The sequence below is a fragment of the Podarcis muralis genome, chromosome 6, assembly GCF_964188315.1.
Source record: "Podarcis muralis chromosome 6, rPodMur119.hap1.1, whole genome shotgun sequence".
NCBI lineage: Eukaryota > Metazoa > Chordata > Lepidosauria > Squamata > Lacertidae > Podarcis > Podarcis muralis.
This window is the reverse complement of record NC_135660.1, coordinates 56,656,080-56,680,665: the sequence shown is the minus strand read 5'-3', so window position 1 is coordinate 56,680,665 and position 24,586 is coordinate 56,656,080. Positions and strand designations below refer to the sequence as shown.

The 24,586-nt window shown below is 41.6% G+C and overlaps 2 protein-coding genes across 7 annotated transcripts in view; one reads left to right on the top strand and one right to left on the bottom strand.

Moving 5' to 3' along the window:
• Positions 1-130: 130 nt before the first annotated feature.
• Positions 131-22,130, top strand: UROS (uroporphyrinogen III synthase). Of its 4 annotated transcripts, none has more exons than XM_028729971.2 (10): positions 131-253; positions 6,140-6,208; positions 6,935-7,018; positions 11,804-11,900; positions 12,917-12,991; positions 14,107-14,181; positions 16,617-16,700; positions 17,706-17,791; positions 19,748-19,846; positions 21,070-22,130. In XM_028729971.2, exons 2-10 carry the CDS (start codon positions 6,146-6,148, stop codon positions 21,193-21,195), a joined length of 789 nt encoding a protein of 262 aa, XP_028585804.2. In that variant the 5' UTR covers positions 131-253; positions 6,140-6,145; the 3' UTR covers positions 21,196-22,130. The 4 variants fall into 4 exon arrangements, 3 of the variants coding, with proteins under 3 accessions (XP_028585804.2, XP_028585803.2, XP_028585808.2); XR_013393220.1 differs by lacking the exon at positions 21,070-22,130 and adding an exon at positions 17,279-17,412 and having other exon boundaries at positions 206-342; positions 19,748-19,771; XM_028729970.2 differs by having other exon boundaries at positions 206-342.
• Positions 20,847-24,586, bottom strand: part of EDRF1 (erythroid differentiation regulatory factor 1) — a 39,519-nt gene continuing 35,779 nt past the window's right edge. For all 3 annotated transcript variants that reach the window (XM_077930348.1, XM_077930349.1, XM_028729957.2), the window contains one exon: positions 20,847-23,034. In XM_077930348.1, coding sequence (XP_077786474.1) covers positions 22,731-23,034 — 304 coding nt within the window. In that variant the 3' untranslated portion in view covers positions 20,847-22,730. The remainder of the gene's footprint in view (positions 23,035-24,586) is intronic.

Below are 24,586 nucleotides of genomic sequence, written 5' to 3'. Positions count from 1 at the left end.
GCTGCCGAGCTCTCCTTTGTGCGCCTGCGCCCGCGAGGCGGGAAGGAAGTCCGCGCGGCCACGGAAGCCGGGAAGGAAGGTCGCGCTGGTGAGCGCGAGCGCGCAGGTGGGCGGGGGGCCCCGGTGCCGCCTGGAATGGCCTGCGAGGAAGGCGGGACACTGTGGCTGCGAGGGTCGTGAACAGGATTAGCCCTCCGCCCCTTCGTCGGAAAAGGAGTACCCCTGGGGACGTCGGGGGTCGCCAGCGGTGGAGGTTTGGGCACCAAGGCAGCAGTTTCAGTGGCCAAGCCCTGCCTGGGAAGAAACAGCGCATTGCTCCCAGTGCCAGGGCTGAGCGCTGGGGTAAATATGTAACGGAAACGAGAGCTTCTGGCCATGTGCAGAGTGCTTCCCCCTCTTTCCTGTTGATTAATAGTCAGGGAGCAACTTAGGTCCGCAGTCCGTTTGGCTTATACGATAACACGATGTTTTGATCAAGGAAGACATTATGCTTTTGGTTACAAGCGAGCTTTTCATTATATATATATAATGAATATATATATATTTATCAATCACATACATATTCTCTTCTTGCCCCGCCTCCCAGCACTTTGCTTAACATCCAGCCTGATGAAGAACTCTGGTGAACTTGAAAGCTTGCTCACTATTCTGTGACATTTTGGTTGGTCATAACAAAAGGACTTAGGAATTTTTCGAAATAAAAGTGGCAGCTTGGCCATGCATGCTATTGTAACTTCTTCCTCCGCTTAGCTTATTTCTCTTTGAGAGAGGCTTATTTGTTTGGCATGTAGACAAATGGCAAATAGTGCCCCAGGAAAGAATTTCATCGGCCCTGCTGTGCAGTAACTGAAGGTACTATGTCCTTGCTCTGCCGTACCACAGTTTTATTTCTGAAATAAAAATTGCCACATACTGTGCTGCTTTACACGCTTAAAAGCCCCGGATCCAGACATAAGATGCTAGCCACAGCCATCCAGGGTCCTTGCACATGCACTCATGGTGGAAATATTGTTGCTTGAGCAGTATTGGCTGCTGAGCAGTATTCAGCTAACTTGCAAGAATGTTAATAACTGTTCTTTCTAAGCAGGACTTCCAAGGTCCAGATATCTCCCTTCTGTTTGGTTGACAGCTGTACAAATAAGGCAGTTTAGAAATGACAGCACTGTGCCCTTTGCTTTCCTCAGTAAATAAATAAGAAAGCTGAAGTTCATGTACCCATTTGAAAGAGATTTTGTCTTCCAATGTTTTTAGTCTTCCATGTGCATTTTATTTTGTCAGTGGCTTGTTGCTTTTGCCACATTCATTGCTGGCATGTGGTCCCTGGCCAGAAAAGGCTAGCCAACCCCACTGTAGAATTTACTGATGGTAGATATTGGATGAAACTGCTGTATAAATTGATGCAGATTTTGGCTTCCAGTGGCCAACTTGCATCGGAATGTAGTATGTACTTGCATATGTACATACTAGTGTGTATCATGACCTTAGCCAATGGTGGCGCAGAGGAAGATTGACAGCCGCTCTCCAGCATTTCAGAGAGGAGTTTTTTGCAAGCCTGCCTAAAGATGTGTTTGTGCCAATTATCCTATGCTCTGCAGTTACACGAGTCTTTGATTTAACACTCATATTTTGTAGTGCAGCCTTGCCAAAAGCAACGTAAAGTCCTGTTCCTAAGATTGTGGATAGGATGTTGACCAACAATATTACCGTTGTTATTATTAGTAGTAGTAGTAGTAGGTTTTTTTTTGCAAGAGAGGTTATATTTTGGCACGTGTGTGGAGAATACTTCCTTGATTTTGAAGTGTTTGTGTCAAAATAGCTCTGAGAAAGTTTTCAAAACTGTCGGTGTATTTTTATAGTTTCTGTGGAATTTGAAACCTTATATAAAACAGGATAAGGTAAAGGTAAAGGTACCCCTGCCCGTACGGGCCAGTCTTGACAGACTCTAGGGTTGTGCGCCCATCTCACTTAAGAGGCCGGGGGCCAGCGCTGTCCAGAGACACTTCCGGGTCACGTGGCCAGCGTGACAAGCTGCATCTGGTGAGCCAGCGCAGCACACGGAAACGCCGTTTACCTTCCCGCCAGTAAGCGGTCCCTATTTATCTACTTGCTCCCGGGGGTGCTTTCGAACTGCTAGGTTGGCAGGCGCTGGGACCGAGCAACGGGAGCGCACCCCACCGCGGGGATTCGAACCGCCAACCTTTCGATTGGCAAGCCCTAGGCGCTGAGGCTTTTACCCACAGCGCCACCCGCGTCCCTATAAAACAGGATACACAGCATTAAAAAAAAAGAGATCAATGATGGATGCAACTATGCAAAATAAATTTTCATTTACAAGTGCTTGAAATATGGATGGATTTAGGACAGTATTAAACACAAAAACATGGAGAAGGCTATCAGTGACAACTAACCTTGAGAGTTGGTTCCTGCCTCCATTGCTGGAAGCCGTACGCTTCTGAATGCCAGTTGCTGGAAGGTGCAGGAGAGGACAGTGCTGTTTCAATGAGGTCTTTCTTGTGGGCTTCACATAGGGGTTTGGTTGTCTGCCTTTTGTCTGATCCAGCAGGATCTCCTTATATAATTCTCAATTGACTGAAAAACAAGATATTGCTGTAATTGGGCGGTGGGGGGAGCGACGGCAAGAGAGTTAAGATGATGGTGCACTCCTGTAGCCTTTGGTACACAAACTCAGCAAGTGACAGCTGTTTTTAGCCATTTTGGCTGAGAGCTAGCTCATTGGGCATGCACATTCTCTTTCCTGGGTGCCTATATTCATGCACATCTGTTGGGATGGCATAATGCCTAGACTTGCAGTGATAACTTAGTCACTCTGATACACAGTTGCTAAGAAAAAATGCATTCAAATGATGTAGAGTCCGAACTATTTCCAGGACTATCTCACCTACAGGAGAGCCTTGGCGTATGAGGTCAGCACTATATTTGATGCAATCTGTGTCACCTTGTAATTGGTGTTTCCCCCCCGATTAAGCCTGTTGGTATTTAAAAAGAAAAGACAACCAGCTATTTCCAGAGGCTTCTCGTTGATGGTTGGAGGCCAAAATGAATGTTATGCTTGCCTGCGGATGTAGCCCCTATGGGCAATATGTGGGTCAAAGTGTACTTCTCCATTACATGCCTGCCATCTCAGGTGTATGTATGAAAAGTAAGCATAAGGCTGAAATGGATAAGTAAGCATACCTTCAAAATATTGAAACTGACAAAAGTTCAAAATTGATTTCCAGGAAGTGAATGTTTAGTTAATTTGACATCAGATTTTGCAAACCACGCACCAAATTTTTAAGATGTAGCTACAATATGCGGGATAGATTCCTGACAATCACCATTATGTAAGGAGGCAACAGAGCTGTATAATTAAATTTGGTATTGAGCTGTCATATGGAGTCTGACTAACAATTTTTCTAGCCTTAGTCTTGCCTATTCTAACTGGTAGCAGCTCTCTAATTTCTTGGACCAATGTGTTTCCCAGCCTTTGGCCCCAAGGCCTTTTGAGATGTTGGGCAGTGGCGGACTTTGGGCTTCCAAATTTCAGCAGTGCCCTGTGTGATGCCAAAATTTGGCACCCCTCCCCTGCCTCTCACCTTCTGTTGTTCGTCATTGTTCTGGTGCCCCCATGACGCCTTCTTGGCTCTGCGTTCAGTGTGGGCGAACCATTTGCACTTCCCTAAATCTGCCTCTGTGCTGGAAACCCAGTACAGCGGTACCTCGGGTTACAGACGCTTCAGGTTACAGACTCCACTAACCCAGAAATAGTACCTCGGCTTAAGAACTTTGCTTCAGGATGAGAACAGAAATCGTGCGGCAGCAGCGGGAGGCCCCATTAGCTAAAGTGGTACCTCAGGTTAAGAACAGTTTCAGGTTAAGAACGGACCTCTGGAACGAATTAAGTTCTTAACCCAAGGTACCACTGTATATATCCATTCTGCCCCTGAGTTGTGTCCCCTGAAAATGGGCACCCACATTACATTTTTAGGAGATTTTTCCAGCCTTGCCAGTGGATTTGAATAGAGTTTTGGTTTTAAATCCAGAAGTTGTTTTCAGAGTCCCATTAAACTGGCTGACTTTGGTCAACAACCAGCATATTTACAGGTTTCAAAGCTGGGTGTTTTGTTTTTCAAGAAATGATTTATGTTGCAGCTTAATATTTGTTCTCAGAATGCCTTTGTTCTTTTATCCTGGCAAAAGATTCCTCTTCAAACTCAAAAGCATGCATCCTTTTATCAGTTGTCTTCTATACATTGCAGTCTCTGGGATCAGTGTGAAAATAACATTTAGGTTATGGTTTGAATTAATTTATGTCTGAGTTCATGGGATGTTTCCATTTAATTTGTCTATTTTGAAATATATTTAGCTTCTGAAATGATAAATACCTGAAATGCTGATTTACAAAATATTTGGAAAACTTGCACTGATACTTATTTTTGTTTCCCAGTGGTGAAGTAAGATACACGATGGAGAGAGACTTGAGTACAATTTAATGGACCACTTTGCCTCACAATTGATTGACTTTATGTAGGGTTTAGTTCCTACTGATTATCTTAAATATAATGCAACATTCACATGTATTCCACAGTTAGCCTAGTGATGGAGCTTGGCCTGTTTGTGACCCTTTAATGCAGTTGCACCTAGATGCTCTGAGAACCAATTCAAACGAGCAGACAAAGCTGTGCTAGGAAGCAGTCCTAAGAATGGGAAGCCAGTCATAGTTATGCTGGTGTAAATTGTACCAGATCCAAACTCTGATCAGGTGTGGGGCTACTGTTGGCTGGGCTTGACCAAAGCCTGGCAGAGGGAAAGCAAGACTTTAAAATAGAGCTTGAGTTACATCATCCTTTTTGTCAGCTTAACTTAGTGTTCCCAAGTCATGTGACCGTGCTGGGCTTAGGATCCAGCCTAAGGTCCACCCCTCTGGGTTTACACAAGCTGAAATTCCACTGGGCTCAACCAGCTGGGTAACTGCTAAGCTGGGGTGAAGGACTTAGCGCAGTGTATCTTTGGCTGAGCTGGAGTTGGGGACTTGTGCAGGCATAGCCCAGCAGAGCCAAGAACCTCCCAGCTCAGCTGGAGATCTGCTGGATCCTAACCCTGCACATTCCAGCAGATCTAGCCTTAGGGTTGTTCCCTTAGTGTACAACCTCAGAATACAGAGGGGTTGCTGGTTTAAAAATGCATGCATGTAAAAATCCTCTTACTGAAAGGTCACATGTCAAAGAGAAGTCTGTAGCCTCAACTAACTTTGTCCTGATGTGTCTTAAGCTTTCCATGTACAAGAAGTTTTTATATGTGGATACCATCAAGCATGCAATCTCCAATGTAAATTCTGCGTGCAGTTTGAATTGGGTCGGTGACCTGTATAAATAAAATTGGCACACCTGGATACATTGCTTGTGTAGTTTGAACCTGAGCTAGTGTGCCTGGTGGTTTGCAGCTTGTGCCACATTTACATTTGTGAAGAAAATGTGAGAGAACCTTCATTGGATATGGATTTGGCAGGTTCTTTCCCGCTCTCTTCAGAACACATTTAAAGCAAAAGAGTGGTGTCCCTTGCTGGACCTCTGCAGATTTGGAAATTCTGCAGTGCATTGTGGGGAGGGGGGGTAACTTATTTATAGGCTGATATTTAAACAGGAATGTAGTTGGAAATCATGGCAGGTGCAGCCCTACCCGTTTTCTGCAGGGCAACAAAATAATTCAGGGTAGCCTTTCTAGGTAGTGCATGTGCAAATATTTTAAATGATAGTTGTACTGGAAAATAATTCTCTCAACAATTACATGGATTTTTGCAGTCCTACTGGTCTGGGAGACTTTTAAGAAGGTTTGTCATTTTAGCACTAGTATGTAGTAGAGTTAAAAGCAAAATGAATGCCTTTTCTTTCTTATCACTCTTACTTTCCTTGCCATATCATTTGAAAGCAACATGCATTTTGTTCGCCTTATCAGGGTAGATGTTCCTGCCCAGAGAATGCACATTAGCTGCTTACTCACTGTGCAGCCAACGGCCCTTCAGTGCAGTTGTTAATTGTCCTGTTTCCTGTGATATTCAACTAATGCAGACATTGTACAGAGAAGAATCCTCTAGATCCAATTTAGATACGATTTTGTGTTGTGTTTTTGTATTCTCCAGTAAACAATGAAAGTTCTGTTGCTGAAAGAGCCTAAAGAAAGTGAAAACGGACCAGATCCATATATAAAAGTAAGTAACCTTTCGAAAGAGATTAAATTTAGATATTTGTATCTGAATTGTCATTCAACTTAACTCTGAGTTCTGCATTTAGGTTAATGGACCTGTTCAGATAGCCACAGACAACCACTGGTCCACAGATCATAAATGGGGTACAACTGCATTGTCATAAAAAGTATAGCTATTGCCAGGTTGGGCAGCAGGCCAGATAGATGTCCTCTCTTCCCGCTACGTCTCTGGAAAGAGTCGTTTGCAATTTAAGCTAGCTGTAGGCTGGAGGGGAATGCTTAAAGTTAGTAACCCAGAAGGTTAATAATACACCCTTCAAGTGTACTATATGCTCAGATTTCATATATTCAAGCTTCTCTGCTACCAAATGTAGGCCTGTTTTGAAGGACAACTGTTTTACACCGTAGGGCAGCTGTTGCATGTCCTCTGGCATAAGCCTTGTAATTATGAACATATTATGCACGCAGGGGCGTTTTTTCAGTAACTTAAGGCACTTGGTCCAATGCAGCTGGCTTTTAAATAAAAACGCAAGTTTGCTTTTTTACCTAAGTTATGCTGTTACCACTAAACAACAGTACAATTCTATACATGCCTACTCAGAAGTAAATCTAATTGTTTTCAGTGACATTTACTCCCAGCCTAGGTTACCTTGCTGATTTAAATGTTAAGAATAATTTTAATGTGTCAATCCTTATCTTATCCCAAAATTGTATGTCCTTTCATTCATAGGAACTGGGTTTGCACGGGCTTGAAGCAACTTTAATCCCAGTTTTAGCATTTGAATTTACATCTCTCCAAGCTTTCTCTGAAAGGGTAAGTCTTAACATTCTCTTCCTGTTAATAGCCTGTTCGGCAAAAAAAAAAAAAAAAAAGCATCTAATTTTTAAAAACCCATTTGTTGGATTAGGAATGTAGGTTGCCATGGTATATAGCATTATGTTGACTAGAAGGGGTCTCTGGCCTGTTTGAACCTCAGTTGCTTCTGGCCATAGGGGCATCTGGTATCAGTGGAGAGACCAGTCTGGTAATTATATTCCGTGGTGGAGGAAAGGATAAACTTTACTATTTGGCTTGACCTCCATGAGAATTGATACTCCTGCAAAGACAACTATCTAACAATGGTGAAAAATGTGTTCACGTACAAATACTGCATGCATACTGAATTTATCTAAAGTCCTTGCCATTCATGTTTTGTTTTGCTTGGGGAAGTTTGCCAAGAAATGATATACTCTTTGAATATGATTTTTGTTTACCAGTTTGGGGGTTTTAGATGTGACGCTCAGTTAACACATGCATTTTGGAACTGTAAGAGCCCTATTTCTTTTACCATTTTATACTCCATTCCAAAGAATACTTCATTGGAAGTTGGTCCCATTCATTGCCCCAAGGGTTGCTTCCTACTTACATATGTTTAAAGCTGCATCCTAAATCTCAAAGGTGAATTTAGTGCCCTGACAACTGAGATAAAAAAAATTCCTTGCTTTTTTAGGTATCTAAGTGACTTAAATGAATATTTTTTTCAGTATGTTTATGAGCTTGTGAACTGAATGGTCTTATGGGGCCTGTCAGTCACTGAAACAGAGCTTTAAATACTAAGTAGTGTGATGACAAAATAGCAGTGAGTCGAGCTGTCGATGATCCTACTTTGATGCTACCATTTTCACAAGGACACTTGTTTCTGCCACAGGATTAAAGGAAAATGTTTTTTTTTTAATTAAGGTAAAGGTAAAGGTACCCCTGCCCGTACGGGCCAGTCTTGACAGACTCTGGGGTTGTGCGCCCATCTCACTCAAGAGGCCGGGGGCCAGCGCTGTCCGGAGACACTTCCGGGTCATGTGGCCAGCGTGACAAAGCTGCATCTGGCGAGCCAGCGCAGCACACGGAAACGCCGTTTACCTTCCCGCCAGTAAACGGTCCCTATTTATCTACTTGCACCCGGGGGTGCTTTCGAACTGCTAAGTTGGCAGGCACTGGGACCGAGCAGCGGGAGTGCACCCCACTGCGGGGATTCGAAATTTTTTTAATTACTTGTTTATAAATTTGAGTAATTAAACCTTATTACTAGCTGAGCACGTGCTTCTGAAGCTAAGAAAAGAGCTGCTAACCTCCATTTAAATAGAGGAACAGAAGCTAGTGTGTCTTTCCTTGTTGTTGTTGTTGTTTAGTCGTTTAGTCGTGTCCGACTCTTCGTGACCCCATGGACCAGAGCACGCCAGGCACCTCTGTCCTCCACTACCTCCCGCAGTTTGGTCAAACTCATGCTGGTAACCTCAAAAACGCTATCCAACCATCTCGTCCTCTGTCGCCCCCTTCTCCTTGTGCCCTCCATCTTTCCCAGCATCAGTGTCTTCTCCAGGGAGTCTTCTCTTCTCATGAGGTGGCCAAAGTATTGGAGCCTCATCTTCACGATCTGTCCTTCCAGTGAGCACTCAGGTCTGATTTCCTTAAGAATGGATGCATTTGATCTTCTTGCCGTCCATGGGACTCTCAAGAGTCTTCTCCAGCACCATAATTCAAAAGCATCAATTCTTCGGCGACCAGCTCTCACTTCCATACATCACTACTGGGAAGACCATGGCTTTAACTATACGGACCTTTGTTGGCAAGGTGACATCTCTACTTCTCAAGATGCTGTCTAGGCCTGTCATTGCCCTTCTCCCAAGAAGCAGGCGTCTTTTAATTTCGTGGCTGCTGTCACCATCTGCAGTGATCATGGCGCCCAAGAAAGTAAAATCTCTCACTGCCTCCATTTCTTCCCCTTCTATTTGCCAGGAGGTGATGGGACCAGTGGCCATGATCTTCGTTTTTTTGATGTTGAGCTTCAGACCATATTTTGCGCTCTCCTCTTTCACCCTCATTAAAAGGTTCTTTAATTCCTCCTCACTTTCTGCCATCAAGGTTGTGTCATCTGCATATCTGAGGTTGTTGATATTTCTTCCGGCAATCTTAATTCCAGCTTGGGATTCATCCAGCCCGGCCTTTCGCATGATGTATTCTGCATATAAATTAAATAAGCAGGGAGACAAAATACAGCCTTGTCGTACTCCTTTCCCAATTTTGAACCAATCAGTTGTTCCATATCCAGTTCTAAATGTAGCTTCTTGTCCCACATAGAGATTTCTCAGGAGACAGATGAGGTGATCAGGCACTCCCATTTCTTTAAGAACTTGCCATAGTTTGCTGTGGTCGACGCAGTCAAAGGCTTTTGCATAGTCAATGAAGCAGAAGTATATGTCTTTCTGGAACTCTCTAGCTTTCTCCATAATCCAGCGCATGTTTGCAATTTGGTCTCTGGTTCCTCTGCCTCTTCTAAATCCAGCTTGCACTTCTGGGAGTTCTCGATCCACATACTGCTTGAGCCTTCCTTGTAGAATTTTAAGCATAACCTTGCTAGCGTGTGAAATGAGTGCAATTGTGCGGTAGTTGGAGCATTCTTTGGCACTGCCCTTCTTTGGGATTGGGGTGTAGACTGATCTTCTCCAATCTTCTGGCCACTGCTGAGTTTTCCAAATTTGCTGGCATATTGAGTGTAGCACCTTAACAGCATCATCTTTTAAAATTTTAAATAGTTCAGCTGGAATACCATCACTTCCACTGGCCTTGTTATTTGCAGTGCTTTCTAGGGCCCATTTGACTTCACTTTCCAGGATGTCTGGCTCAAGGTCAGCAACCACACTACCTAGGGTGTACGAGGCATCCATTTCTTTCTGGTATAGTTCCTCTGTGTATTCTTGCCACCTCTTCTTGATGTCTTCTGCTTCTTTCCTAGCACACTGTAAATGCATGAAAAGCATTTTATTTTCTTGGAGGTTACTCTGGGGCAGGTTATTAGCGCAATCTTTCGTTTCGCATATCTCTTGCCAAACCCTTCAGCTGCAAAAACAAAGCTACTGGGATGTAGAAAAAAATACCAATCAGTAAATGAGCCAGCTTTGAGTCTGATTATGCCCACAGCTAGGATTATGAGCCACAGTTGATCACAGGTATAGTTCCCTTGAGCTAGTGTCCGGGTGGTGCTATTTCTGTAATTACACTTGCATTATATAAATAGTACTCTAAAGGGATGCTTAAAAGAAACATAAATCTTGAGATTTCTCTCTCACTCTCTTTCTGTATACACACACACACACACACACACACACACACAAGCATACAAACAAATATGCTTGATAATGGGATTTGGAATTGTAGACGCTTGCTGAAGGCTTAGACTATAAAGCCACATTGGTATCTAAACTATGTAACTGAATTATATATAAATGGTATTTTTAAGCTTAAGTAATATTTCTGTTTCAGACTAAGCTTTTTCACATTTCCAAGACAGTGAGCTACAGTCCAGAGCCTTGAATGTCCTTGGAGTTTGCTTTGCTGGCTATGGCCAGTGAAGTTCTGAGAGTGCACAGAGTTCCTTTCCTTTCCATAGGTTACAATAGGAAAGCCCTAGTTACATGTTTAGGGCTATTTTTTTGGATCACGGTAATTGACTTGGACATGTAATTACATTGAGGGTTTATATAAGGTGTAGCCAACTTAGTGGCCTCTAGATGTTGCTGGGCCACAGCTTCCATAATCCCTGATCATTGGCCATGAGGGCTGGGCTTGATGGAAGTTGGAATCCAGCAACACCTGCAGGGCACCATGTTGGTGATCCCTGATTTACATATTCTGGCTGAGTATCACTGGCATCATTTAAGCTTTGTAGGGGAAACCAAGACCCCTGGGAAGCTGGTGGAAGCTTCACCAGAACTCCATTTGCTACAGCATACCGTGGATGTTTTATGGGGTCAAGTTTCATTTGGTAAAATGTGGCCTTACTTGTGTACAAAGGCTAAGACTAGAACCTAGTTTTTGTATTGAACTGCGGGTGCTGAGATCCATACTTCTAATCTTGTAAACTGTTGCCTCAGTTCAGCAGAGCAGAGCGTCAGATTTTTAGCAGTAGTTTGTTGTTCTACACCTCACTGATTCTGCCGAGAGAAAGTTGAACAGTTATTATGATGTTCCACAATAATTTTTCCTGCCCCATTAGTTGTGGGGAAAGCAATGAGTCTATTATTGTCGACAAGGATTCTCAAAATTTAGAGTTCTTGAGGCTGCCCAACTTAAACACACATGATTTCCTCCTTAAGAAAGAATATGTCTAGGCAGGCATACAGACTGTGAGATCAAAAATTCACTTGTCAGTTATTCAAGGTACAGTTCCCTTTAGGCAATGAATCACACAATAACATCTATTGCTATCCTAGGGTAACTTTACAGTAGGCTGTGGACACTCAGTGACAACTCCAGAGTCTTGGATTCTGAAGTCCCATCAAAAAATTGTTTTCTTACTGACCTGAAGTCAACTGTAGGTCATGCCATCAACACGTCAAAGTTATATTGTAAAATGATAGGCTGCTGTTGAACTCAGACCATAGAAAACACAAACAAAAAGACTTGACAGTATTGTTAATGCAGGACTTAGTAATTTGGTGAAAATACTACTAAGGACACCAGGAGCCTTTGCTTTAAAAAGCAGCAGATGGAAGGCTTTTTATTGTGTTTGATTTCTCATTGTTAACTTACGTTTATTTTTCTCAAATTTTTGTTGATAAATAGGTTTTTCACCCTCAACAGTATTCTGGACTAATTTTTACCAGCCCAAGAGCTGTAGAAGCCTTCAGATTATGTCTGGATGATAATACTAAAAAAAAAGGTAAGTGGGAATTTAGACAATACCATTAAATGTGGTGAATTACTTCACTGTTTTCTCTCGAGATACAGTCATACCTTGGGTTAAAGTAGCTTCGGGTTGAGCGTTTTCGGGTTGCACTCTGCAGCGACCCAGAAGTAACGGAATGCGCATGCGCAGACGCTAAAAATGATGTCACGCGCATGCGCAGCCGCGGCGAATCGCAATCTGCGCAGACGTGCAGACGTGGGTTGCGTTCTCTTCAGGATGCGAATGGGGCTCCGGAACCACTGTATATGCTTTAAAATGCACCCCCCCCAAAAAAAGAATAAGCCCTTGAGTGTATAAACAGTTGAAGGGCTATTAGAATTCTCCATCATTCTGGTGGGGGGGGGGGAGGAGTGTTTATCATCCTGCAGCAGAATCCTAACCATGTCTATTCAAAAGGAAGACTTACGGAATTCATTGGGACTTGCCCCAGTTAAGTGGAGTTAGGATTGCAATCCTAGTGAGTCACTGGATCAGATATTTTCAGAAGCTTTCTACCACATCCTTTTGTACTGGGATAATGCAGTTACCTATGAGTGGTGGTATTAATTCAATGCATTGCTTAGGAACTTATTACATGCCCTGGCTTCCTTTTCTTTTGAGCAGTGCTGTGTTAATGTCAGTATTTTGATGCCAGCAGCGTCATGCGGACGCTGTGAAAAAACTTGAGTCCATGAGCAGCACCCATCCCACAATGAACACCCATCTGGAAGCACTCTAAATATATGGATTAAGAAAGCAGCTTCAGACAAGTAACTGAAAGAAGCGTCTATTCATCCAAATTTTCGAAGCATATTGGAGTACTGAACAAAAACACATTTTTGTTTGCTTTGCATAGTCACTGACATTTATACTGTAGTAATAGTTATTAATATTTTGCTGAGCCCTCACATTTTTCAAATAAACGTTCTTTGGTAGGGCATGTCCAAATCAGCATTTTTGTATTTATACTGTATTGCAAAATGCTTACACACAATTTTAACGTTTCACAGTTTGGAAAAATTCTCTGAGAGAAAAGTGGAATACCAAATCCATTTATGTGGTGGGAAAAGCTACAGCTGAACTAGGTAAGCCACATTTTTTAAAAGGCCTATAAAAATATTAATAAAAAGCTATATGCCATACTTTGCAAAAGATACTGATGCTTATTTCTAGTTCCCTACTATTTACTCCTTAATGGTCAAAGTATTTGTCAGCCAGCAAAAATCTTAGAAGTTGCTTGTATGCCATCTGACCAGGAAATGAAATTGGATCGAATCTAAACTCATGCCAGAATGCTGAGCCATAAGCAGCCTAGGTTGTTGTCAAGGCAGGAAGCACAGGTTTCTGGGATTGGAGCCAGGAAGCAAGCAATCATATGAGCAAGAGCAGCTATAGAAGGCCCACGTGACAAGGTCCTTGCATACAAACGGCTGCAGTGCACCTTGTTTCTGCTGTGAGACTGAGAGAGCTTGTTATTCCAATGCTCAAGTGATTGCATGAGCTGCAAGTATGCTTCCTGGCACCACACAGGGTGCTGGGTTTTTACATTTAAATCCCTCCACTCTGAACCCAGGTTTCCAGACAGGCCCCTCTCCTAATTCTACCACAAATTCCTGCTTTCTCTTTACACACACAAAATACTTGTGTCCTTCTTACTACAATGAGAGATAGGAGGATTCAAGGGCAAACTATCTTTTAACACATTTATAGCTTGCTCTTTATGGCAGTTTGAACCTGTTTCTCTAATTCCAGTCCTACAACACACTAGCAAACATTCATCTTTAGCAGGCAATTTTTAGAGATGGGCAGGGGAACCCCTACCCATGTAGGAGCATATTGAATAGAAGTGGAAGCAAAGCACTGCTGCTATACCTTTGTTCGTGTTGCATTGCTTCAGCTGCTATGGATCAAAAATGTATTTGGTGCGTTCTTTGGTGCAGTGTTCCAGTTATCAGAATCTGAGCTACAAAGATGAATCCTGTTATGTTCCGTGGCTGTACTTTTGCATTGTTTTCCATGCAGTCGATCACGTCGTTGGATAGCAAATTATAATTCTCACTTGTATGTATCTCTATAAAGCGCATTTTAAACATTGATTTATGATAATGTCACAAAGTATTCTTTAAAATACGAATATCCTCACTGACTCAGTAGAACTTTCAACTCATCCTAAGGAATCATTTTTCTCTTTTTCTTTCAGTGGCTGAAATAGGTCTCACATCACAAGGAGAGAGCTCTGGGAATGCTGAAAAACTAGCTGAATACATTTGTTCTCGTAAGCAGAATAACATTTTTCAACCATTGGGTTCTTGTTTTATCATTTTCTATTGTCATACACATTTTCTTTAAAAAAGGGGGGCGTATTATGCTTTATACAGAATGCGTATTTTTCTATCCTGGTTGACAATGAAAAGTCCAGAATCCTGTAGGACCTGTATGAAAATAGTTGCATTGTTTTCCAAGATTCCTTGTCTTCAGAGCTGACTTTGGCTGAGTTGCTTGGGCAAATATATCAACTGGCTCCTTAATTAAATAGGTAGTGTTAGTCTTTTTCCTCAAGACAGATCTTAAGGTCTTTTAGAATTTAATGTCTCTGCATAATTTGTTATAGAAGAAGGAGATACTGCCGGGGCTGGTGCCTCTTACGTTGGCCAGAGCTATCAGGCTGTTATTCTTTTTCTTCTTCTTTTTTGTAAACACAAGTTTAAAAAGATTAGCATTACTTTTCAGATATCACATTGGCATTTCAATTAACCGACACAAGCCTTGGTAGAATTGATATTAACATATTTTGCTTTTATCTCTCAAAATAACGCTCTGTATTCTGTCTCAAGTCCTTTGTTGCTTCCTGTAATTTATTACTAACATATCTGTGGTGCCTAATAAAACTTCAGTTTGCAATTAGGTTATTCTGATAAATCTGTGCAGACTCCTAATAAGGTCCCTCCGCTTGATTTTACTGGAATGAGCCTGTTTTCTTCACCCTGGAGGAAACTCAGGAGCTTAAGACTAAGAGGCAAGAATGTACTTGTAGCATTTAAAATAAACACCCCAAACCATGTTTTCTTTTATCCAGTTTAAAAATAATTTGGAAAAAAGCAAATCCTCTGGAAATAGTAGGACCAGAGAATTTTAAATTGTTTTACCCCTCCACTTTCTCCAATCCAGATCACCTAATTTCATGGGCAAACCTTCCAGGCATTCCTAGCTTGGCTCAGAAGTGCAACACATGTTTTCTTAATATGTGTGTGCACCGATCCTGAATGTGCAAGCATGCAACAGAAATATATACACAAATCTATATTATCTATCTAGTGCTGGGGGGTGGGGCACAAAAGTGCCTTTAAGAAGAATGAGTAGAATAGAGATGAGGTTTCAGTAGGAGCCATGTGATTTCTGCCTGGCGTTTCCTAAATCAGTTGTGAAGAAGCAAGCTGTACACATTAGGCAAAGGACCACACTCTTCCTCTACTCCAGGATAATCTCTCTGCTTGTGGTTGGGTAATGGAGTGTGAACTATGAGCCTCTTGAAAACACCAGACCATTGTAAGAATACAGTCAGCTTGAATGACTGAAAATCGGAAGTGAGTGTTCCGGTTTTCGAACGTTCTTTTGGAAGCTGAACGTCCGACAGAGCTTCTGATTGGCTGCAGGAGCTTCTTGCAGCCAAACAGAAGCCACATTTTGGAATTCAAATGTTTCAGAAGTCAAACAGACTTCCGCAACGGATTCTGTTCAATATCTGAGGTACAACTGTATAAGAGCCCTGCTGCATGTAGTCTAGAATTGAATTTCCAAGAGTGGCCATACAGACTCTTCTGGGAAGCAGGATATGAGGGCAATAGCCCTCTTCTCTTTGTCCCCAGCATCTGATATTCAGAGGTATAGTTTTTGTGGCCAACTAATAGACTTCCTTTCCATGAATGTGTCTTAATCCATTTCTAGAACCAGCTACGCTAATGACTACCAGCACATCTTTCAACAGTGAATTCCATAAATTGATTTACAAAAACATATTAGTAGGAATATGTTGTATGAATGTATACAAGGATGACTGTTTTCCAAGAAGAAGGTCTGTCTGAGGACATTTGTGTGATGGTTCCCCTAAGAGAACTTGTAGGGGTTCAAAAAAGTGAGTGTCCATTTTAAAGACCAGAAAATGGGTGTGTTAGATATCTCCAAAAAGGCAACTTGTATCTGGAACATCTTTTCAAACCACCCTGTTCCATCTTGTGACAGCCTTGACCTTTCCTTTGTGTGGAATGTCAGACAGCAAATTTATTCAGCTGAAATGAGTCTTTAAATAGCTAAACGTATGAGGAATGCCAAGTGACTGAAGGGGAGGGAGAAAACTTATTAAGATGATTGGAAGCATTGTGCTTGGTAGCTCTCTGTTGAATAGCCAAGAAATGGAGCATTGCAGGGCAATTTATCTTTTTGCCAGAACTCTTTAGCCAAAATATCCTTGCCTTGGCAATGGAAACCTGTTTTTTAAAAAAATAAAAAAAACATGCTAAAGAGCTTCTGCTGTATGTGAAACACCTATGTGCCTTGAACTTTATTTTCAGTAGTCTTAAGGGTGCAAGTAACACATATCATACTTTTCACTGTGTGTTTGTAGTGTGATGGTTAAAAAGTAGTATTTAGGGGGCTTTGTGCTTAAAATGACCTCATGAATTAAATATATTTTTATTTTATTTTTTCAAACAGGGGAGTCACCCAATTCATTGCCTCTGTTTTTTCCTTGCGGGGCTCTCAAAAGGGAAACACTTCCAACAATGCTCAGCGGGAAAGGTTTGATTTAAATCATTTAAAGTATTTTTGGTCCTTCAATTTGAGAAACACAGAGTGCATGAGAGACAGTGCCGATTATCAGACCAATAACCGGCTTTGTGTACTTGTGGGCTCCATCCAACATTGCCATCTCAGTGGTGCTACTGGGTAGTTTATGTTGATGCTCTTTCTGTGACAACCTGGATCAGTCCAAGGGGCAAGTTCATCCTAATGCTGCCTGCAAAGTCTCCGTGTGTGCCCAATGTTTGCCTTTGTTGAAGTCAGAAGAGTGGCGCGTAAGTGAACCTATACATCATCCCCATATACAATAAGTCATCCTCACCTATTTCTCTGGCAAGCACAACAAGGCAGGTCACTGCCACTTAAATAATCAATTAAGATGGTTGCTGGGATTGGTGATGACGACTCAGCATGCTATTTTGGCATAGCATATTCAGTTACAGTGCCCTTGAAAAATATTCAGGTAGAAGAAGAGGAAGGGTTTGGATTTGATATCCCGCTTTATCACTACCCTAAGGAGTCTCAAAGCGGCTAACAATCTCCTTTCCCTTCCTCCTCCACAACAAACACTCTGTGAGGTGAGTGGGGCTGAGAGACTTCAGAGAAGTGTGACTGGCCCAAGGTCACCCAGCAGCTGCATGTGGAGGAGTGGGGAAGCGAACCCGGTTCACCAGATTATGAGTCTACCGCTCTTAACCACTACACCACACTGGTAAATAGTGTTGTGTGGGATTTTTGTTCAGTTTATCTCATATGCTTTGATTAGCAAGTCTTTGCATGTTTATTGTAAATGACAATAAACCCTTAAAATATTTCCCCCCCAAATAATTTTGTTTTCAAAACAAAGAGGTGGTTTTTTTTTTTATAGATTTGGGGCAGCATCTGCTAGATACCCATCCATGTTAGTATTAATGCTTAGTATGACATCAGTTTAAATGTTTGTGTTTTGATTTAACTGAAACCGATAAGCTTAATCACTAATATATTTCACTGTTTTTGTTGCAGGCATTGCACTAGAGGGTCTTACTGTTTACCAAACTACTCAACATCTTAATCTTCAAGACTCCTTGAGGAATTATTTCTCACAACAGGTATCTCACTTCCCAAGTGAGCATTTATCTACATTATGATAAATTTTATTACGTTCTCTGTGGCCGAATTGATTTATTGATCTGGCGCGACCCCCGCTAATTGATTTGCAAACCTCAATTAGCTATTTATGGCTGCCCGGCACACTTCCCTGCCAGACTCTGCTCCGTCTCCCGCAGCTCTTCAGTCACGCCTCAGCAGAGATAAACACAGCAGTGAAAAACTGTCACGTCCTTTTACCGACACATGCAGAGTCCAGGTTTGTCCATTTCAGTTCTTTATTCCGACATTCCCCCAGGGATCTCCTGGGCTCCTTGCAGCCATTACACAAAGCTGCGTCTTTTTCCCTCAAAGACCAGAGGGAAACAGAAACTCCTCCCAGCTCCTCCCAGCTTCTAAAGCTGACGTCAGAATGTTGAGGCATCATGGGAACTTCTTAACCAGTTAAGTTCCAAACTTCACATTCTCTTGGTTGTCTGTTAAGTTACTATTGCCGAGAACAACTAGCAAGCTGCTTAAGCAATTCCTCCAGCCCCCTCCCCTAGCTGTGGAGGCAGAATTCCTCTGGCTGTGCTTTTAGTCATCTTAGATATAATGCATTTGTTTGATAAAAATGGAAGTGGTCCCCAGACACTTTTGTGATACGAAACACAATAGCTCTTAAACCTATTGATGGTTCTATGTTACATAATCCTTGAACATTTCTTACCACACTAATGGTATAGACATATATCTTTTTTCCTCCTGCAATTGAGATGTTCAACCTATTTTAGATGCACTCACAGAAAGAAATGAAATAATCTCACCTTCCAGCTAACTTGTGTGTTTTGTTCCCAGCTTCATGGGGGTTTTTTAGGGGTTATCGCAGCGATCTAGAATTAGAAGGGTCCTACTAAAGTAAAGTACTAAAGTAAAGTGGTCATGCTGGCCACATGACCCGGAAGCTGCACGCCGGCTCCCTCGGCCAGTAAAGAGAGATGAGCACCACAACCCCAAAGTCGGCCACGACTGGACCTAATGGTCAGGGGTCCCTTTACCTTTACTAAAGTAAGTGGGGCTGCTGCCAATTAGGTGGACTTGAGGTGATATCTTACTGGCTTCTTCTTGTACTTCCTAAAACTTTTTATTTTTGTAGAAAAATCTTTTTTCCCCCTTTCTGCAGTAAAGCATTTATTGTTCTAAGGGAATTCACACTGTTGAATGTAAAGGGTTAACACAGGTTGTTCATTTCCACCATCTGCACCTGTGCCCCTCAGTGGGAAGTAGGAATTTTGAAGGGATACTGTTTTTTCCATGCTGAATACTTTTAGGAGAGATCTTCCTCTAATGCCATTGTTGAGATTAGTTCTCTAGCTCACGTATATTTTTTATGCCACACCAGGCTGAATGCTTGACTCTGCATGGTCATTTGTGGAGCATATAGTTGGTGTTGGATCAGTAGCCCAGAGTAAGTTTAGAAGGGAGCCCTTGAAGGATTTTTGTTTAAAAGTCCATTAGAAAGGAGGGGTTGTATTGGCTGTGGGATCTTGACTGTAGAATCCAAGCTACGCAGTTGCCTATTACAATTAGAAATGTGAGGTTCATGAGCAAAACTTCAAGTAACTATGTTACTATGAGGAATTGTTTGTAGACCAGAATAAAAAGGACTTCTTTTAGGAAACATTAGCCTGGTCTTCTAGTGACCTCCTCCCAATAAAACTGGAAAAATCAAACTTCATGCATTCTTGGGCAAAACAGCAAATGAAGTGTGATGTTGTGTTGCTATATGTACATCTGGTAAGAGCCCCCCGCTAGCTGTAATATCCACTGCAGCAACTTCAGAACCAAGCTGATTTTTAAGCTGCAAACTGGCCATGGTGAATACAAAACAAAACAAAAAACCCTGGTTGAACATACATCAAGAGATTCAACCAGGAAGAAATATCAGCTCTCCTTGTCTTTTAAATATTTTTCCACAGGGTATTCCTGCAAGTATCACGTTTTTCAGTCCATCTGGCGTCAAATATTGTATGAAGCAGATTCAGGAATTGGCTGGTGATCTCTTTCCCCAAATTAAGGTACAAATCTGTTGGATATTGCATTTGGTTCAAACAGAATTCTGATTCAAGGGTCTTGGATTCCTGATTATCATTTTGTTTTAAGCTTTTCTGTCTCTTAACTTTGTGCTGCGGGTGGCAACTGTTCACTGTCAATTGCCTTAATATCCTTTGTAGAAAGACACTTTATGAATTGGGAGACATGTTTTTCCTATAGTGTTGAGGGATGCAGAACTTATTTACTGACTCAGAATCACATTAATCTATGGATGTTTCAGTGTGTTAGCAACCAAACAGTAATGAGAGTTTGATATACAACCATTATGGAATAACTGCAGGGAAAAGAAGAAGCAAAGGCATGCACGCCATTGGAAGCCAACACCATTTCACTTGATTTATTTCTTCACTTCACTGTTTGCAGAATATGAATTATCAACCACTTGTGACATTGAGTGCATATTCACATGTGTTTATATTTTACCACCTGGGTGGGGGTGAAGATTTGTATTGAGGCCACAACACAAAGAGGGAAGGAGATCATATTTTCCACCCATGTTGCAGTTCTGATGAAAGTCACCATCCTGAAAACGCTATTGTCATCAATAGCTGCTTTCACCCTGGGATAAATAGTGGGGGCAGGGTTCAAAGAGTTGTCCAGCTGCACCACAATCTCAATCTAGTAATGGTTTACACTTTGAGCAGGACAAACCATGATATCTGGTCTGGATGTAATGCTAAACCCAAGTGGTTCCAACAAGAAGGAGCAAAACAGGAGAGACCAGCATGTTCACACTAAACCATTAAAGACGGGTAATATGACATGTGAGCAAAGCCATTCTATAGTTTGAGCATGAACACAGCATATATTAAGATGGGGCTTAATTTCCTGCCCTACTTGAATTTTGAATTAGTAGTGCGAACTTGCTTGGTATGTAATTTCAAGGCTGGCTATTGGTGCCAGACGTAAGTTAAAGAGGGTAAGTTGACATTTATTAGTCCAAACTTCATTGGTATGAGAAAATAAGTTCAATAGATCTTTATTGCAACTTGAAGACCAATGAAAAGGGATGCATTTTAGCCCTTGATCCAAAACCACATACATACACGAGTTTGGAATACATTTCTGAAAGGCTAGAATGTTGATCTACATGGGAAAATGTTATTAGGCAGCTGGCTGACATAGCAAGAGCTAAAGTCAATACTGTATCGGTCTCTACTGTGTTATAACACGAGTGTCGTTTCAGTTTGCTGCTATAGGTCCAACAACAGCTGAAGCTATAACTGCTCAAGGCGTCTCAGTGAGCTGCATTGCCAGTAGCCCAACTCCAGAGGATCTCACTGCTTGCATTAAAAGGAGTCTCCAGTTGTAGAACTGACGGGTTTTAAGGCTATGTGTATTTGATATTATGCTATTTTGCAGAAATAACATATCTAAAATGAAAACTTATTGTCAGTGGGTGTAACATTCATTGGGATTAGAAGTCACATTCAGCTCTGCCCTGTAAGACACTTAATGTATGCCTTTATACTGTATTAACAGTGGTGCTAAATACAAATTAAAATGGACAGTAATAGTAGCTGTCTAGCACAATTAACACCTTGTCTAATCTTACCCTGATAAATGTGAGCTTTTTTTTTTTAAGTTTTAGAAATAGTAATAATGAAGCATTAGGTGTTCTGTTGCCTTCTAATTAAGTCTCATATTTAATGTAAGCAATGTTGCTATAATCCAGATGCAGTTTTCATTGCACCTAAGTTCCCTTCAGAAATCCAGGATAGATTTCAATGTTAGGTTATGGTCAGTGCAAGCGTTGCAACCTGCCAGACAGACTAATCCCCTATGTTCTGTTCTGGGAATTCTTCTGACGCCCCTGAGCCAATTTCAGATGGGGGGCAGAGGGACGAGAAAAGAGAAAGCTCAATTGCATGAGTGAAAACCCTCGTGCTGATTGGACACTTTACATGAAATCTGCCCATTGACTAAAAGCAGACTTCCAGAGACACTCCACCATACACTTGGGGTAGGGTATTGGTTGCCTCCTATGTACTTTACACCTTATGCAGATTTTCATAATTGTACATTCTCTGCTACTGTGAATAATAGCATATAAATGGGACATTTGCTCATAGGCTGTGAATATGTTCATTTCAAATTAGTCGCTTCTGACAAGCGTTCTGTATATCCAGTATCTCAGTTTATACAAGCACATTGTGTGCTCCTGTTTAAATCATGTTTTGCATCATCCATGGAAAGAGGGAAAGAATGATTTCCAAGTCACAATTCCAATAAACATGTTACAAAATATTCTTGATGTTCTGGTTATACCTTGAAAAACATAGGCACCTAACCTTGTGAACTCAGACCGTTTGTATATTTTATTGAAGAAGGCCAGGGTGGCAAACACTTCCACAATTTAAAAACAAACAATTCAAAAGTCTAGAACCGTTAAAAATATTAATTTCCTAAAGTGATCTCAGGATTGCCAAGAACAGTAGTCTTCAGAGGTTCTGCTGCTGTAAAAGAAGTTAATAGAGGTTTTTCCTTTTCTCACTTGCAATGCCAGAACTGGTCACCCAGTTAAATTGATTTTGCAATAGGGGCCACAGCTTGAGTTTGGCTGGAACCTATCTGGTGAAATGGGACCTTGCCAAAGTGACTCATGCACTGGTTACATCCACACTGAATTAGAATAATGCTCTCCATGTGTGGTTACCTTTCAGTTGAGAAAATTCCATTGGTACAGAATGCAGCAGCAATAATGCTTGTGGGAGCCAATTCTGTACTTTTTGCCAGTTTCATTTCCAGGTCCATTTAAAGTTTCAGTTTTGAGCTTTTAAAGCCTTCAAAGTTCTGAGATCATGTTATCTGAAGGACCAACTACACCCCTATGAGACTGCCAGGCATTCAGATCAACCTACAAAGTCCTACCGTGTGACCTGTCAAAATGTTAAGACAGGTAGCAGGGAAACCCTCCCTGTAAACTTTGCATTTCTCTCGCCATTTTATTTTCTGTTGCACTTCGACCAGTTCAGAATCATGGACAATCTCTCTCGCTGGTTCTTGGTCATGATGGCGATACAGAATAGCAGTGGAATCTTGTTCACTGGGGCAAATGGCGCACTGCCATATCAACCTCTGTCTGCCTTCTTCCATAACAAGCAGTCCATTGGATGGCAGTGACTGTCGCCTCCTCTTGATTCTCATGTTGCTATTGTGGAATTCGGAACAGAAGATGGAGACAAAACTAGAATTAGTCGGCTTTGGCTTCACCTGCCTCCATTCTTCCCTAGCAATCCCAATGAGCATCAGCCACCACTGTGGAATAATGTTTTGCACAAAATTGCCTCCAAATTTGCCACAGATGTAGGATAATATAGCAAGAGAGGATTATCAACTCTAAGCCCTGTTTGTGAGCTGTACTGTGCAAAGTACAGGTAGACCTCTGGTCTGATGCAACTAGGGTCTTTTTGTTTTCATAAATCATAGGGAGAACTTGGGACAACTGCTGTACCACCACTGGGGAAGGGAGTTGTAACAAACTATTCCATTTACTGCCTTACTAACATATTCATGTAGATGGAAAAGAATGAAAGCATGGATATTCCTTTCAAAGCCACTTCAGATGCCTGAAGAAAGGGAAAGGGGCCTCCATCTACTTTGCAGCCATTTACTGTTCAGTTCTGTGTTGGAACTACAACATTTTGTCTGTGGTTCATGGTGAAATGTTATTAGTAGAGGGCTGCTACAGCATTCTAAAACCTTGTCCTGTCTAACATGATCAGCTCTCTACCAAAGGCAACAATACTAGATAATCTGTGTACTTGAATATTGTGGATTTTATTATGCCTCTGGGATTGTTGCCTATATGGATAGCAAAATGTAGAGCCATCATTACTAATTAAAAGAGATTTAACAGGGCTCATCTAACAAAAAGAAAAGTTAAAAGAAAATGCACTGATTCATTTAGGCTAGCTCACATAATGGCTCTTAATAAATAATGTTTAGAATGTAAAGGAGAAACAAAAGCTGTCTTACGACACAGAATGAGGCCATAGAAGAGCATCGAGCCTACACATCAGTATCACCTCCTAATTTGCTCAGACAGAAGGCATGATGCCTGACTACCCCAGTACAGAGCAAAAGAAAAGGTACATTACACCGGTTATTTAGTACTCTGGCTTGGGTAATGACAGTTCCTGCTGTGTAATTTCTCTCTGATGCCAAAGTGCATTAACTGAGACTAGAGGGGAGAGAATTGCTGCTTATAAAACATAAGGGACAGAGTTTATAGGCACTAAAGCAATTCAACTGTTTTGCAGTCAGTGGTCAGCATAACTCTATGATCCAGACTGCTAGAGTCAGGCTAGGTAGAATGAATTCAATCCCTGTTATCTGCCCAATTGTTAAAGTGTTTGATTTTTTTATATATATATAAAAATCTAATGTCAACAAAGCCTTAGCTCCTCTTCACATGGGAGCCCCAAAGCAATAAGCTGCAGCCTTGAATCTACAGTAGGGAGTGGGAAAGAAGAGATGCAGACCTGCCAATTTCCCCCTTAGCAAGAAACTCAGTTTTGCAGCAAGCTGTTTGCCTAGCATTTGGAAAGCCTATCTCTGTTCTGGACAGTTCTGCCTTCACTCAACTTTTCTAAACGCTTTTATTAGGAAGCAATGCAAACTTTTAAAGTACTACATTCAGAGTGGGGGTAAAGTGTTTTGCAAGACAGATTCCCTGCAAACTGGTCAAATATTAGGCCTGA